The sequence below is a fragment of the Toxotes jaculatrix genome, chromosome 8 (genome assembly GCF_017976425.1).
Source record: "Toxotes jaculatrix isolate fToxJac2 chromosome 8, fToxJac2.pri, whole genome shotgun sequence".
NCBI classification, from domain to species: Eukaryota; Metazoa; Chordata; class Actinopteri; family Toxotidae; genus Toxotes; species Toxotes jaculatrix.
The window spans coordinates 826,679-844,764 of NC_054401.1; the positions used below are offsets into that span (position 1 = coordinate 826,679).

Genomic DNA, 18,086 nt, shown 5'->3' on the forward strand with positions numbered 1-18,086 from the left:
TGTTCATGTTGTGCAGACCTGCTGTTCCTGGTGAGCCTCACCTCCTCGGTCTGCGTCGTGTCTGAGGCCATTAAGAAGGTGGAGAGGTGGAGGGGGGTGGAGAAGAGCCCACCTGCTGACTGCTTCCATGAAGTATGACCCCCCCCCAGTCCCCGCTGTCTGGGCCGAAGGACTCTGAGGTTGGGAGGAAGAGGAGGCGGATGAAGGTGATGGGAGTGTGACGGGTTGTAGGATCTCACAACTGATGGCACTGACTAATTAAGACTGTAAGGACGTGTGGGATTTTCCTGTGAGATTCTCAGGCAGGTGGAGAAACTCTGGTCTGGGACTGGGGGGGACTCTCTGGGGGGAATAGCGAACTGGACTTTGATTAAACTGGGAAGAAGAGGAGATGGCTGCTGGGAGATCTGTACGACTGAACCTCGCGGCGTCTGTCCCCCTCGTGCCCCTCACAGGCCGGGGCCGACCACACCTTCCCGCCCTGAACTGGCTGGTTGTTCAGGATGTAAGAAACCCCCCTGACAAATCAAAGGCTAGAGACCTGTGCAATCCTTCGTGTCCTCTTCCGGTCCTCTTTTTTTAATCTGTCGTTCTGAAGGCGCTGACCACCGTTCAGCCTGCTTCTCACGGCTGAACCCGGTGACGTCAAACACACAGGACGACCTGTTTTAATTCCTCTGATGGTGGGTTTACAGCACAGGGAGGAGGCGTGACGGTGCAGACACACTCACGGTTTCACACTCAAGCTTTATGTCCAGTGAGGACAAAAAGAAAAACTAACGTCCTGAGTTCTGCTGTAAAAATCAAGGTGCAGCTCAGGCACAGATATACATATAAATATCATTTGGAATAAATCATAATAATACGAAGAGCTTCTAGTTCTAACATGAAAATGACCCTGTAGAAAAAAAACTAGAGATTCGATCACTAAACTAAAAAGCTTCACCACAGGTCGAGTTTCCCGTCGCGGGTCAGATCAGATGATGCAGCGCGTTAAAACGGTCCAATCAGTGAGCTCTCCGTCAGGCACGTGACCCGACGCTAAAGTTTGACCGACAAAATAACGAACCATAAAGACTCGCTTCGTTTTATCTTTCCGGTCTGAGGTCGAACCTGCGTCAGAGCAGCTGAGAGGGACTGAATGTCCCGTGACACGTCACCGTGACACCTCCTCTACGTGCGCGTGTTTCCGTTTCTCATCCGTACTTTACGTCTCGTGCTTCTGACACGGAGCAGCTGCTGTGTGAAGGTCCCTCCGTGGGAGTGGACACGCTGATGATCACTGTGGAGCTGGGCCTCTGAAAGCCCCGTCGGTAGCACATCAGCGCCCACACGGTGGCTCCAGGGTTCGGACACAGCTTCTTCGGTTACCGTGCTCTCTCATCCCGTGCCTTAAGAATTGTCTCCACCGCGGTGGACAGACACGCCCTTTACTGACGGAGGGCTCTTCTGTCCAATCGGTTTCAGCACTTAAATGATTTTAAAAAAGAATCGACCCCAAATTTTAGAAACGTTTTTTATTTTCCGACTTTATTTTGTCAGATTTCTCTCCGTCGTTTAATCGGGCTTTACTTCCTCCTCTTCGGTCAGTGTGAAGCAGCCGCCGTGCTTTCTGGGAAATGTGGTTTACTGGATGTTGCTGTTGAAAGTCTGCTCTGTTGATGTTTTTTATTTATTTCCAAAGGCACATGTAGACAGGCTAAAAAACACGGACTCCGGAAGGAGGGAAGCCCTTCACTCTGCCGCTGCCTTCAAAATAAAATCCTCTTTTATGTCATTTTGCGACTGTTGATATTTCCTGTTTTCAGTTTGAAATGAAAGATGATTTACCTGATGTGGAAGCAGCAGCAGAGTGCAGGTTCTTCCCCTCTGATCTGTACCACGCAGCTTTTTATTATGTCAGTAAGAAACTTCAAGAATTAAACATGAGGTTTTATTTCTGACGTCGGAGATATTAAAGGTTGTTTTTGATTTTTTTTTAACAGCCTGAGTCTTATTTTTGTAGCTTTTCCATCCTTCCTGTTGGTCCTGATGACGCCTGGACCCAACATCAGCATCAGGTCTCAGCTCAGCCGGTCACATAAAGACAACGGTAAAGTTCTTATTGTAGAAATCTACAGTAAAGGCCACTGAACAGGAGCTACTGAGACATACAGAATAAAATGAAAGCGACGGTAGCAGCCACAGGAGTCTGAAACAAACCGGATTTAAAGCAGGAGTTCAGACTGGAACCGAGGCTGTGGCCTCGCTGGCGTCAGGTTCAGGTGAAACATGAATCTGATCCATTAAATCCAGTGAGTGTGAAGGTTTAGACGCCGGGGCAGGAAGTGACAGGAACTACTCTCAGCCTCAGCTGTGGTGTTCGTGCCGTGCTGCGCTGCGCCTGGCTCCAGGCCTGAGGTCGTTCTGAATGTGTGATGATGCAGAGACAGAGGAGAGTGACAGGATGTGACGTGTTCACCTGGACCCTCGTGTGGGTTTCACCTCAGTATAAGTGGTTTGGATCAGAGCCGCAGCGATTAATCGATCGGTCGAGCAGCAGTTTTCTGAATGGGCCAAACGATTGATCAGGATCGACAGATTAACTGATGATGATCGTGAGTCTCCGTCTGGTTTGATGTGTTGATGCTGCTCCTGCTTCGGCTCTGCTGGACTTAATATGGCTAAAATTACAACCTCAAAATCTCTGATGTCCAGATGCAGCAGGGCTGATGTTGGTCACATGACCTCCATCTTGTCCCGTGTCCGCCGTCTCACCTGTTTCTGAGGTGTCCTTTCCACGTGCCGCAGCCACGTGTGGTTGAAATGTCCAACTGTGTCCTCTGCTCTGTCGTCTGTGCAGATGTTCAGCCTGGTCTCTGTGTGAGAACTTGTCTCTGGTCTCATCCACGTTCATACGCGCTCGTTGTGTAAACCGTGCGCTGTGTATCTGCTGTGTGTTGGGGCCAAACGTGACTGATGCCAGCTCTGTTCCTCTGGATGCCGGCGGTCTTTTCACTGCTCAGTGCTTCAGACAGTGTCTCACAAAGCAGAGCTGATCCCCGCCCTCTCCTCTGCCGACTTTTGCGGCTGCAGTCGAGTTGAAACGATTAGTTGATTAATCAGTTGTTTAACAGCTGTGTTGGTTATTTGCAATTTTTCAACACACAAAATATGAAGATTTGCTGCTTTTCTTTGCTCTGACATTCGGAGACGACACATAGAGCTTTGAGATAAGATGATGTGGACCCACATGATTTGGAGTAAATCTGAAGCTTTGGGGTCCCTGAGGGCCCGGGACCCATGGGTAATCCAGCCTCGATTAAAATATGCTGACAGGGCTGTCCATTTACTTCTGGCCATATAGTATACCCATCAATGGAGCTGATGATGTTTTGTTTTGTTTTGTTTTTTCAAATTCATCCTAAAATGTTTGGACAGGAAAACGTTTCCCACAGAAATAAAAAGCAGTGAGAGTTTATCAGTTTTCAGACGGTTTGTATTCAGCGCTTCGTGAAACACTGTGGCTGAAACTGCCAGAAGCTGCTGCACCAGTCACACACCACGGACTCACTCTTTATTTTCTGATTTATTTATGATCTGTGTGTGTGTGTGGTGGGGGGGGGCATAAAATGTATATTAAAATTTTATAAATCTTTTAAAGAAGCTGATTTTGGTTTTATTCATATTTCACTCTTCGTTTGAGAAGCAGAGCAAAGTTTATTCATTTATCAAACATTAAAAATTGAATTTAACACTTCATCATCTCATCAAGTACAAAGACATTTAAGAAATAGATACTGAAAAACTCTGATAAATAATTTGACACTGTTTATCATTTAAAACGAACGCCTTCGATTTTTGGAAAAAATTCCTTCAGAACAGCTGATTGACAAAAAATCTCAACTCAGGGTTCATTCCTGAACTTTTCCTGGAGCTTTCGATCACATCGACAGTTAAAAGATTAAAACATTTAAAAGTTAAAAAGTTTTTTTTTAAGTAAAAAGTGCTTGTGTGAAAAGAACATGATCAAATACATAGTAAACAGCTGATAACAAAGCATCAGATCAAAACCAGCAGAAGACAAACATGAAAAAATCCGACTTGGTTACAGGACGATGTTCCGTCTCCACATGTGGGACACTGAGGTGGACCCAGGCCTCCGGTCCTCAGAGGAGGTTCCAGCCCCTGCACTCTTCTTTGCGGGCCACCTCTGGGTTGTTGCACCGGTTGTTTCTCTCCTTGGTTCTGTACCGAGTTTTGACCATCACCAGATCATCCAGGTTCAGATCCTCGAGTGCTCTGACGGCGCTGTTCACCTCAGTCTCAGTCTCCTCGTCTTCGTAGCGGAGGAACAGCTGCTGCAGGCTGGCGGTCAGGTCTTCCATGGGCTTCCGCTGCCGCCGCGAAGCCGTCTCTTTCTTTTGGGTGTCCGAGGGCGTCGACGCCTCCTGAGCGTGAAACTGGTGGATGACGGACAGCATGGCTTGGTACTGCCTCACACTGGAGCGACTGCTCTTCAGAAAGGCCTTCAGTCTTCTTCCTGTCTTCATCATGTGGACCAGCTGGTGGACCAGCGTCCCCTCATACAACCTGGACGGCATAAGAACAAGCAGATGGAGACTTTCACCTTGTTGTTAAAGGAGTACAGGTACGGTCTGAATCAGCACTGATCTCAGTTTCCTCAAAAAAAAAAGTTAAACTTCATTTACAAATGTCAGAGATTTTGATTTTCCTGCTGTCGGTAATAAACTTACTAATCAATGTTTTGTTTTGTGATTGTATGATCCAGATGTTGATCCAGACCTCTGATCTTAGTGTGGACCTTAAACAAATGGCTCAGTTTAGAACTGGTTAATCCTTCCCTTGGTTTTCTGCTTCTCGTCCTGGTCTAAGTTGCGTTCAATGACTAATTCATGGTGTTATAAGGAATTACTGTTTAAAAGTGGGAAATAGAGACGACATGTGATGGAGGTGTGAGTAAAGAGGCCCGTGGCATCTCACCGTGCGACCTGCGGCTCAGGTAGAGGGAAGCCCAGCAGCTGGTTCAGCTGGATGCTGTCCCTCAGGCAGGCCTGCCACTGGTTGAAGGCGTGAGCCACAGTCAGGTCCAGCTTTGGTTTAGAGATCTGATGTTCAGCCCGCAGAGCTGCGACACACACACACACACACACACTTTGTTCACAGGTCGTACTTAACCTGTTCTGATAATTGATTAATATTAATTGAGATTCAGTCAAATTTTCTCTGCTTCTAGTTTGTGCTTTTCTTTTCTTTGTTTGTCTGTCGTCGACATTTTCACTTTTTTTATGGACAAACTGATGAAGTGATGAAGTGTGTGTGTGTGTGTGTGTGTGTGTGTGTGTGTGTGTGTGTGTGTGTGTGTGTGTGTGTGTGTGTGTGTGTGTGTGTGTGTGTAAGTAACACCTGCTCTGTGTCGCAGCGGGTCTCCGTCGCTCAGCCCCAGCAGCAGCGCCTTCAGCAGCCTCTCGCTGGGCGGAGGCTGAGCTCTCTGCAGCCAGTAGCAGGTGACGGCCACCGGGAGGCGCAGCTGAGGCGGCAGGCGGCTCAGAGAGGCCTCAGTCACCTGCAGAGCCTGGAGCAACACCTGCAGACGCTCGGAGAGCTCCACCTGTGGGCGACATTCAGACGGAGACAGGGTCACTGTAAATTCACTCATTCATTATACAAACATTACAAAAGTGAAACAGAATCATGAAGGAATGAATCACAATGAAACATTCACGTCATCATAATAATAATTATTACTAACTTAGACATGAAGAAAATCACTGAAAACAGCTTAAAAAAACAAAAAAAGCTTTAACTTCTGAATGTCGTCTCAAAGTTGTGTAACAAATATGAAACTGTACAAATATATAAATGTTTTTCATGCAAAAAAAGAAAATAATAAAATGAGCTGATCACCAGACAATTAATCAGCAACTATTGAGAAAATCGTTTGATAGTTTCCGTCATTTTTTTAAAGCAAACGTGCGAAACTTTTTTTTCTGTCACTGGAAACTGAGTTGATTGATCACCGTATTCAGTGAGTTGAGCACCAGCCGCTGAGCGACCCCTCTGAAGGCCGGCTGGACCAGGGTGGATTTCAGCTGGAGGCCGTCTCTGTCTGTCTCCGTCACCTGAAGCGGCGTCCCTCCGCCCAGCAGCAGCCCGTACGTCACCTGGCGGAGCGGCCTGGAGGTCAGGTTGGCGCTGGGCATGTCTTTGTGGTCCACGGGGATGCTGAGGCTCATCCTGTTCAGCTGAAGCACGTCCAGGATGTCTGCGGTCAGCCGGGCCTGCGTCAGAGGCAGCCGGATCCAGTCTGGGACAAGACCCGCCACCTCCAGGAGGACAGGACAGGACAGGACAGAGACAGCGTGTTTACCTCAGACCTCAGTGCTGCCCCCCCCCACGCCCCTTAAAAAAAGGAGTTTCATTACTTCTTTCACTGCTGGGAACGGAGGAGCCGTCCCGTGGATGAAGAACCTCTTCAGGGAGCTGGGAGGAACCTGGTACTCCTCCATCCCCAGATGCAGGCTCTGCAGCACATCTGCCTTCCTCTTCCCGCTCAGTTCTCCCATCAGCCCCAGCGCTGCATCCAAGGCTTCCTGAGGCTTCTGGAATCCCCTCAACCAGGAGACCAACCCCCCCAGGCGGCTTGCAGTCTCACCGCCGGTCCGGTCGAACTGAGCCCAGTTGATTGACAGCTCCATCCTCTGCAGTTTCACGTAGTCGTTCCCGGCCAAGGCGGCGAAGGTGGGCAGGAGCTGGCGCTGGATGTTGAAGAAGACGCAGAAGCTGGAGGTGTTGTACATCTTACAGGGGATGTAGCTCCGCGAGCCGCTCTGCTCCACCGCCTCCCAGCGGAAGTGAGAGAGGGGCAGCAGCCCCCCCGGGAGACTGAAGATGTAGAAGTCACTGTCCTTGGAAAGCACCGGGCACTGCCACTCACAGGCCAGGGCAGCGATCTGCTGGTCGGCCTCTCCATAGCACTGGGCCACCGGGACCCCCAGCCGGGCCAGCGTCTGTTTGAACACCAACTTGGCGAGCTGCGGCAGGATGTGCTCCATCCTGCCGCTCACTGCTGCCTGATGGACCCTCTTGATCCGATCCTCGGCTCTCAGCGTCTGAGTTTCGAGCTTCTTGTCGTTGTAGTCTGAGCCTCCATCCAGAACCACGTACGGCTTGATCCCACAGACTCTGAGGGCGGCGACGAACCTCTCAATGTGGGCCTCAAAGGCAGCGTACTCCCCTCCGTGATTCTGGTCCAGACCTGACCGGTCAACCAGAGGAAACACGGTGAACAGAGTGAACCCAGCGCCACTGACCAACACACACACACACACACACACACACACGCGCGCGCGCGCGCACGCACACACGCACGCACCGGAAGCAATATTAAAAACTATCTCTTGTATAATTAACCGGATTCATCTCATTCTGTCTTCGACACCTTCAGTTCATCTTCCTGAGTCTGAGTCTGAATCCAGGACTTTAAGGTGGAATAATTCCAGCAGACTAAGATCTGAACTCTTCCTCTTTTACTCATCAGATCTCTAAATGAACGACGTCATCTTCGAGCTTTTCACATTTGATTATCAAATAAAGAATTTTTTTCTGTCACTTCAGAGTAAAGAAGAAAAAAGTGAAGTGAATCCTGAAGGTCCGGACAGGTGCTGTGACACACCTGAGTCCTGCACTCACAGTTGTCTGAGTCCTACCTGACTCGAAGTACATCAGGTACAACAGGTTGCAGCCGTCGATCACCAGCCGGTTCATACTGAACTGGACCTCCCGGTAGATTTGCCGGTGAGTCTCCACGAACGTGAGCAAGCCCTGAACACCCATCCTGGGTCTGAATCTGTGGCCGGACCCGCAGCTCCGCAGCTCGTATAAAGTCCGACGAGCGCCTGTTTCTGTTTCCGTAAGTTTCACTTTCCTGACATCAGAACGCGTTCCTGAACGCCTCCTCATCGCTGCACAGCGTCTCCGGGCTCCTGCGGGAACTCTGTCCTCTCAGGAGACGGAAAATATCATTATGATTATCTGCAGACAGGAGAAGAGGACAGGACAACGTCTTTACTGAGGACAGGTAAACCGGATCAGTGACCTCTGGTCCTGTTTCACAGGACGCGTTCAGTGACTGAGCCGCCACCAAACCTCTGTGTGTTTACACTGCATTTTACTCACGTTAACAGTTTATGACCAGACGTCCCTGTAGGACACAGTGAACGCTGGACATCTGGATGTGTCTGCAGAAAGCTGTCAGGACGGATCAGGCTGCAGGTGGACTGAGGAGAGGACGGGTCTGATGAGGAGTGGTGGGTGGACTCTGGACACTGTGGTTTTTCTGTATCTGTTGTTGTAGACATGTATGTGCGGTCCACTGCGTGGACATGATTCCTTACATGTCCCCTCTTCATATATGTCCCCATGTCATAACTCCACCTGTCGCTGGTGTGTTCACGTCAGTGTTTCCTTGCTGGGAGACAGATGTTGTGAGTGATCTGGTCCCAGAGCTGGTCCTGGGATGTGGATCCAGTGTGAGACTAACTGTGGTGCTATTATACTGAGCTACTTCAAAATAAAAGCCTGTAGATTTTACAGAAGTAATAATTTGAAATCCGGGACTTTATGTGTAGAATTGTTATAAATATATCACAGGAGTTTAGTTTAGTTAACCCTGGTGTTCGTGGGTCTGGTGGACCTGCTGCATTTTTGGGTTTTTAATTTAACACAATCAAATAATTTTATGTTAAAATACTCAATAGATGTTTACTTCATCTCAATTACAAGCAATATGAACAGCATATATGCTTAATATTTGCCCTTTACCTTTGTTAGATCACGTTTATGAATTAAAGTGCTGCTCGTTTTTTGCTTTTTAATAAAATGTAATTTAAAAAAAAGAAAATCAGTTCCAATCAGGATGAGTGGAAAAATTTAAACAAATTTACAAATGAAACAAGGTTTTTCAAAACTGCTGATCTGTATTTATTTGAACTTCATTTGAAATTCATCCCATTCAGGTCGGTTTACACAGCACAAGCTGAACACACACTAACCATGTCAGTCTGGACAGCACATCAGGCCCATCGAACACATTGTCTTTTCATACCAGCCTGTACAACATGAGGGGCAGAGTTTTACTGTGTGTGTTGCATATGTACTTCTTGCACCTGATGCATGTATATTGTGTTTTCCTGTCCATCTCTTTCGGAGCCCAGTTTGTGCGAGGTAAAAAAAATTGTTGTGTGTGATGTTGTGTCCTCTGAGTCCCTGAGTCATGTCCAGGACAACTCTTCACTCTTAACTTCACAGTAATTTACAGGAAATATATCACAGTATTTTACTGTAAATAAGTAAGTTATTGTGAATATTTCACAGTTTTAGTTTCCACTAAAATTACAGCTATATACTGTAACTTCGCAGCTAGCTGTAGATCACAGTATTTTTACATTGTTACTGTAAAACTAATGCAACTCATTAGGCAGTAATTTACTGTAAATTTACAATTTAAATCAAATATTGTACATTTGACCTTTTCACCGTGATTTAACAAAACTACACAAATGTGCTTTGAATTTGCTCCACAATAAAACAAAGAAAACAAAGACCATCTATCTTTTGTTACACGTAGATCAGTAGAACAAGTAGAAAATTGCAACAATACACTTAAAACAACAACAGACAGGAAATGGCATTTATTTGCCATTCAATCAAACATAAATTAGGGCGTGGTTACGTTGAGTGACAGCTCCATAGACAGGCACTGGCAGTTAGCTCTTTGCAAAAGCATCGGCTGGGCTAGGCGGCTACGTCCAGAGGCCTCCGGCTAGTGATGGCTGATCGAGGCTTTGTTGAAGCATTGACACCTGATTCGAACAAAGGGTTCATTACCCGAGGCTTCAATGACACAGTGTTCGAGTAGGACATCTAGTGGTCAATAAAATTAAGTGCAATCAAGATGTGTCATTTATTGGTTCATAGATTGTTTGGGATTTGATTCATCATGCACATTCTTGTTCGACGACACTACAAGTTTATATGGTTTCAATATGACACAATAAAATACATATATTAAATATACATATTAAATACATAGGCTGTATTATTTGACATGTCTGATTGTTGTAGGAAACAGCGATATACTTGGCCTGATATTTTGTGTTATTTTTGTCACTATTATATTTTATTATATTGTACATTATATTATGTATTATGTATATTGATATTGATATTATATTATATTATTTTTTAAAAACTGACTTTTTTTGGCCCATTTTGACGCCTTACTATACTATGACGTTTTTTATGACATTTTGAGGTCAAAAATTTTTTTGACTTTTTTTGTCCGATTTTGACGCCTTACTATACTATGACGTTTTTTATGACATTTTGAGGTCAAAAATTTTTTTGACTCTTTTTGTCATATTTTGACGCCTTACTATACTATGACGTATTTTATGACATTTTGAGGTCAAAAAAATTTTTGACTTTTTTTGTCATATTTTGACGCCTTACTATACTATGACGTTTTTTATGACATTTTGAGGTCAAAAAATGTTTTGACTTTTTTTGGCCGAAAAAAACGCCTTACTATACTATGACGTTTTTTATGACATTTTGAGGTCAAAAAAATGTTTGACTTTTTTTGGCCGATTTTGACGCCTTACTATACTATGACGTTTTTTATGACATTTTGAGGTCAAATTTTTTTTTGACTTTTTTTGTCATATTTTGATGCCTTACTATACTATGACGTTTTTTATGACATTTTGAGGTCAAAAAAATTTTTGACTTTTTTTGGCCGATTTTGACGCCTTATTATACTATGACGTTTTTTCTGACATTTTGAGGTCAAAAAAATGTTTGACTTTTTTTGGCCGAAAAAAAACGCCTTACTATACTATTACGTTTTTTATGACATTTTGAGGTCAAATTTTTTTTGACTTTTTTTGTCAAATTTTGACGCCTTACTATACTATGACGTTTTTTATGACATTTTGAGGTCAAAAAATTTTTCGACTTTTTTGGCCGAAAAAAACACCTTACTATACTATGACGTTTTTTATGACTTTTGGAGGTCGAAAAAAATTTTGACTTTTTTTGTCCGAAAAAAACGCCTTACTATACTATGACGTTTTTTATGACTTTTGGAGGTCGAAAAAAATTTGGACTTTTTTTGCCCGAAAAAAACGCCTTACTATACTATGACGTTTTTTATGACATTTTGAGGTCGAAAAAAATTTGGACTTTTTTTGGCCGAAAAAAACGCCTTACTATACTATGACGTTTTTTATGACTTTTGGAGGTCGAAAAAAATTTTGACTTTTTTTGTCCGAAAAAAAACGCCTTACTATACCATGACGTTTTTTATGACTTTTGGAGGTCGAAAAATTTTTTGACTTTTTTTGTCCGATTTTGACGCCTTACTATACTATGAGGTTTTTTATGACATTTTGAGGTCGAAAAAAATTTTGACTTTTTTTGTCCGATTTTGATGCCTTACTATACTATGACGTTTTTTATGACTTTTTGAGGTCAAAAAAAATTTTTTACTTTTTTTGTCCGAAAAAAACGCCATACTATACTATGACGTTTTTTATGACTTTTTAAGGTCAAAAAATTTTTTGACTTTTTTTGCCCGAAAAAAACGCCTTACTGTACTATGACGTTTTTTATGACTTTTTGAGGTCAAAAAATGTTTTGACTGTTTTTGTCCGATTTTGACGCCTTACTATACTATGACGTTTTTTATGACATTTTGAGGTCAAAAAATTTTTTGACTTTTTTTGGCCGAAAAAAACGCCTTACTATACTATGACGTTTTTTATGACATTTTGAGGTCAAATTTTTTTTTGACTTTTTTTGTCAAATTTTGACGCCTTACTATACTATGACGTTTTTTATGACATTTTGAGGTCAAAAAATTTTTCGACTTTTTTGGCCGAAAAAAACACCTTACTATACTATGACGTTTTTTATGACTTTTGGAGGTCGAAAAAAATTTTGACTTTTTTTGTCCGAAAAAAACGCCTTACTATACTATGACGTTTTTTATGACTTTTGGAGGTCGAAAAATTTTTTGACTTTTTTTGTCCGATTTTGACGCCTTACTATACTATGAGGTTTTTTATGACATTTTGAGGTCGAAAAAAATTTTGACTTTTTTTGTCCGATTTTGATGCCTTACTATACTATGACGTTTTTTATGACTTTTTGAGGTCAAAAAAAATTTTTGACTTTTTTTGTCCGAAAAAAACGCCATACTATACTATGACGTTTTTTATGACTTTTTAAGGTCAAAAAATTTTTTGACTTTTTTTGCCCGAAAAAAACGCCTTACTGTACTATGACGTTTTTTATGACTTTTTGAGGTCAAAAAATGTTTTGACTGTTTTTGTCCGATTTTGACGCCTTACTATACTATGACGTTTTTTATGACATTTTGAGGTCAAAAAATTTTTCGACTTTTTTTGGCCGAAAAAAACGCCTTACTATACTATGACGTTTTTTATGACATTTTGAGGTCAAATTTTTTTTTGACTTTTTTTGTCAAATTTTGACGCCTTACTATACTATGACGTTTTTTATGACATTTTGAGGTCGAAAAAAATTTGGACTTTTTTTGTCAGAAAAAAACGCCTTACTATACTATGACGTTTTTTATGACTTTTGGAGGTCGAAAAATTTTTTGACTTTTTTTGTCCGATTTTGACGCCTTACTATACTATGAGGTTTTTTATGACATTTTGAGGTCGAAAAAAATTTTGACTTTTTTTGTCCGATTTTGATGCCTTACGTCAAAAAATTTTTTGACTTTTTTTGTCCGAAAAAAACGCCTTACTATACTATGACGTTTTTTATGACTTTTGGAGGTCGAAAAAAATTTTGACTTTTTTTGTCCGAAAAAAACGCCTTACTATACTATGACGTTTTTTATGACTTTTGGAGGTCGAAAAAATTTTTGACTTTTTTTGTCCGATTTTGACGCCTTACTATACTATGAGGTTTTTTATGACATTTTGAGGTCGAAAAAAATTTTGACTTTTTTTGTCCGATTTTGATGCCTTACTATACTATGACGTTTTTTATGACTTTTTGAGGTCAAAAAAATTTTTTTACTTTTTTTGTCCGAAAAAAACGCCATACTATACTATGACGTTTTTTATGACTTTTTGAGGTCAAAAAATGTTTTGACTGTTTTTGTCCGATTTTGACGCCTTACTATACTATGACGTTTTTTATGACATTTTGAGGTCAAAAAAATTTTTGACTTTTTTTGTCATATTTTGACGCCTTACTATACTATGACGTTTTTTATGACATTTTGAGGTCAAAAAATGTTTTGACTTTTTTTGGCCGATTTTGACGCCGTACTATACTATGACGTTTTTTATGACATTTTGAGGTCAAAAAATGTTTTGACTTTTTTTGTCCGATTTTGACGCCTTACTATACTATGAGGTTTTTTATGACATTTTGAGGTCAAAAAATGTTTGACTTCTTTTGTCATATTTTGACGCCTTACTATACTATGACGTTTTTTATGACATTTTGAGGTCAAAATTTTTTTATACTTTTTTTGGCCGATTTTGACGCCTTACTATACTATGATGTTTTTTATGACATTTTGAGGTCAAAAAATTTTTCGACTTTTTTTGGCCGAAAAAAACGCCTTACTATACTATGATGTTTTTTATGACATTTTGAGGTCAAAATTTTTTTGACTTTTTTTGGCCGATTTTGACGCCTTACTATACTATGACGTTTTTTATGACATTTTGAGGTCAAAAAAATTTTTGACTTTTTTTGGCCGAAAAAAATACCTTACTATACTATGACGTTTTTTATGACATTTTGAAGTCAAAAAATTTTTTGACTGTTTTTGTCATATTTTGACGCCTTACTATACTATGACGTTTTTTATGACATTTTGAGGTCAAAAAATGTTTTGACTTTTTTTGTCCGATTTTGACGCCTTACTATACTATGACGTTTTTTATGACATTTTGAGGTCAAAAAATTTTTTGACTTTTTTTGGCCGAAAAAAACGCCTTACTATACTATGACGTTTTTTATGACATTTTGAGATCAAAAAATATTTTGACTTTTTTTGTCCGATTTTGATGCCTTACTATACTATGACGTTTTTATGTCATTTTGAGGTCAAAAAAAATTTTGACTTTTTTTGGCCGATTTTGACGCCTTACTATACTATGACGTTTTTTATGACATTTTGAGGTCAAAAAATTTTTCGTCTTTTTTGGACGAAAAAAACGCCTTACTATACTATGACGTTTTTTATGACTTTTGGAGGTCGAAAAAATTTTTGACTTTTTTTGTCCGATTTTGACGCCTTACTATACTATGACGTTTTTTATGACATTTTGAGGTTAAAAAAAATTTTTGACTGTTTTTGGCCGAAAAAAACGCCTTACTATACTATGACGTTTTTTATGACATTTTGAGGTCAAAAAATTTTTTGACTTTTTTTGTCATATTTTGACGCCTTACTATACTATGATGTTTTTTATGACATTTTGAGGTCAAAAAATTTTTGACTTCTTTTGTCATATTTTGACGCCTTACTATACTATGACGTTTTTTATGACATTTTGAGGTTAAAAAAAAATTTTGACTTTTTTTGTCCGAAAAAAACGCCTTACTATACTATGACGTTTTTTATGACATTTTGAGGTCAAAAAAATTTTTGACTTTTTTTGTCATATTTTGACGCCTTACTATACTATGATGTTTTTTATGACATTTTGAGGTCAAAAAATTTTTGACTTCTTTTGTCATATTTTGACGCCTTACTATACTATGACGTTTTTTATGACATTTTGAGGTCAAAAAAAATGTTGACTTTTTTTGGCCGATTTTGACGCCTTACTATACTATGACGTTTTTTATGACATTTTGAGGTCAAAAAATTTTTTGACTTTTTTTGGCCGAAAAAAACGCCTTACTATACTATGACGTTTTTTATGACATTTTGAGGTCAAAAAAATGTTTGACTTTTTTTGCCCGAAAAAAATGCCTTACTATACTATGACGTTTTTTATGACATTTTGAGGTCAAAAAAATGTTTGACTTTTTTTGTCGGATTTTGACGCCATACTATACTATGACGTTTTTTATGACTTTTTGAGGTAAAAAAAAATTTGGACTTTTTTTGCCCGAAAAAAACGCCTTACTATACTATGAGGTTTTTTATGACATTTTGAGGTCGAAAAAAATTTGGACTTTTTTTGTCCGATTTTGATGCCTTACTATACTATGACGTTTTTTATGACTTTTTGAGGTCAAAAAAATTTTTTGACTTTTTTTGTCCGAAAAAAACGCCATACTATACTATGACGTTTTTTATGACTTTTTAAGGTCAAAACATTTTTTGACTTTTTTTGCCCTAAAAAAACGCCTTACTATACTATGACGTTTTTTATGACTTTTGGAGGTCGAAAAAAATTTTGACTTTTTTTGTCCGATTTTGACGCCTTACTATACTATGACGTTTTTTATGACATTTGGAGGTCGAAAAAATTTTTGACTTTTTTTGCCCGAAAAAAACGCCTTACTATACTATGACGTTTTTTATGACATTTTGAGGTCGAAAAAAATTTGGACTTTTTTTGCCCGAAAAAAACGCCTTACTATACTATGACGTTTTTTATGACATTTTGAGGTCAAAAAATTTTTTGACTTTTTTTGTCATATTTTGACGCCTTACTATACTATGACGTTTTTTATGACATTTTGAGGTCAAAAAATGTTTTGACTTTTTTTGGCCGATTTTGACGCCGTACTATACTATGACGTTTTTTATGACATTTTGAGGTCAAAAAATGTTTTGACTTTTTTTGTCTGATTTTGACGCCTTACTATACTATGACGTTTTTTATGACATTTTGAGGTCAAAATTTTTTTATACTTTTTTTGGCCGATTTTGACGCCTTACTATACTATGACGTTTTTTATGACATTTTGAGGTCAAAAAATATTTTGACTTTTTTTGTCCGATTTTGATGCCTTACTATACTATGACGTTTTTTATGTCATTTTGAGGTCAAAAAAAATTTTGACTTTTTTTGGCCGAAAAAAACGCCTTACTATACTATGACGTTTTTTATGACATTTTGAGGTCAAAAAATTTTTCGACTTTTTTGGCCGAGAAAAAACGCCTTACTATACTATGACGTTTTTTATGACTTTTGGAGGTCAAAACATTTTTTGACTTTTTTTGCCCGAAAAAAACGCCTTACTGTACTATGACGTTTTTTATGACTTTTTGAGGTCAAAAAATGTTTTGACTGTTTTTGTCCGATTTTGACGCCTTACTATACTATGACGTTTTTTATGACATTTTGAGGTCAAAAAATTTTTTGACTTTTTTTGTCCGAAAAAAACGCCTTACTATACTATGACGTTTTTTATGACATTTTGAGGTCAAAAAATATTTTGACTTTTTTTGTCCGATTTTGATGCCTTACTATACTATGACGTTTTTTATGTCATTTTGAGGTCAAAAAAAATTTTGACTTTTTTTGGCCGAAAAAAACGCCTTACTATACTATGACGTTTTTTATGACATTTTGAGGTCAAAAAATTTTTCGACTTTTTTGGCCGAAAAAAACGCCTTACTATACTATGACGTTTTTTATGACTTTTGGAGGTCAAAACATTTTTTGACTTTTTTTGCCCGAAAAAAACGCCTTACTATACTATGACGTTTTTTATGACTTTTGGAGGTCGAAAAAAATTTTGACTTTTTTTGTCAGAAAAAAACGCCTTACTATACTATGACGTTTTTTATGACTTTTGGAGGTCGAAAAAATTTTTTACTTTTTTTGTCCGATTTTGACGCCTTACTATACTATGACGTTTTTTATGACTTTTTGAGGTCAAAAAAAATTTTTGACTTTTTTTGTCCGAAAAAAACGCCATACTATACTATGACGTTTTTTATGACTTTTTAAGGTCAAAAAATTTTTTGACTTTTTTTGCCCGAAAAAAACGCCTTACTATACTATGACGTTTTTTATGACATTTTGAGGTCAAAAAATTTTTTGACTTTTTTTGTCATATTTTGACGCCTTACTATACTATGATGTTTTTTATGACATTTTGAGGTCAAAAAATTTTTGACTTCTTTTGTCATATTTTGACGCCTTACTATACTATGACGTTTTTTATGACATTTTGAGGTTAAAAAAAATTTTGACTTTTTTTGTCATATTTTGACGCCTTACTATACTATGACGTTTTTTATGACATTTTGAGGTTAAAAAAATTTTTTGACTTTTTTTGTCCGAAAAAAACGCCTTACTATACTATGACGTTTTTTATGACATTTTGAGGTTAAAAAAAAATTTTGACTTTTTTTGCCCGAAAAAAACGCCTTACTATACTATGACGTTTTTTATGACATTTTGAGGTCAAAAAATTTTTTGACTTTTTTTGTCATATTTTGACGCCTTACTATACTATGACGTTTTTTATGACTTTTGGAGGTCAAAACATTTTTTGACTTTTTTTGGCCGATTTTGACGCCTTACTATACTATGACGTTTTTTATGACATTTTGAGGTCAAAAAATTTTTTGACTTTTTTTGTCGGATTTTGACGCCATACTATACTATGACGTTTTTTATGACATTTTGAGGTCAAAAAATATTTTGACTTTTTTTGTCCGATTTTGATGCCTTACTATACTATGACGTTTTTTATGTCATTTTGAGGTCAAAAAATTTTTTGACTTTTTTTGGCCGAAAAAAACGCCTTACTATACTATGACGTTTTTTATGACATTTTGAGGTCAATTTTTTTTTTGACTTTTTTTGTCAAATTTTGACGCCTTACTATACTATGACGTTTTTTATGACATTTTGAGGTCAAAAAATGTTTTGACTTTTTTTGTCCGAAAAAAACGCCTTACTATACTATGACGTTTTTTATGACATTTTGAGGTCAAAAAATTTTTCGACTTTTTTGGCCGAGAAAAAACGCCTTACTATACTATGACGTTTTTTATGACTTTTGGAGGTCAAAACATTTTTTGACTTTTTTTGCCCGAAAAAAACGCCTTACTGTAC

General features: G+C 39.1%; 2 protein-coding genes across 2 annotated transcripts in view; one reads left to right on the top strand and one right to left on the bottom strand.

Annotated features, from left to right (window-relative positions):
- Positions 1-3,382, top strand: part of atp2c1 (ATPase secretory pathway Ca2+ transporting 1) — a 33,013-nt gene extending 29,631 nt beyond the window's left edge. The window contains exon 28 of the mRNA XM_041043913.1: positions 17-3,382. Coding sequence (XP_040899847.1) covers positions 17-138 — 122 coding nt within the window. The 3' untranslated portion in view covers positions 139-3,382. The remainder of the gene's footprint in view (positions 1-16) is intronic.
- A 112-nt stretch (positions 3,383-3,494) lies between these two features.
- Positions 3,495-7,885, bottom strand: aste1a (asteroid homolog 1a). Its single transcript, XM_041043914.1, has 6 exons — positions 7,710-7,885; positions 6,426-7,258; positions 6,021-6,326; positions 5,407-5,611; positions 4,984-5,128; positions 3,495-4,572 (listed from the first exon to the last, which is right to left on the bottom strand). Exons 1-6 carry the CDS (start codon positions 7,834-7,836, stop codon positions 4,149-4,151), a joined length of 2,040 nt encoding a protein of 679 aa, XP_040899848.1. The 5' UTR covers positions 7,837-7,885; the 3' UTR covers positions 3,495-4,148.
- Between the last annotated feature and the right edge of the window lie 10,201 nt (positions 7,886-18,086).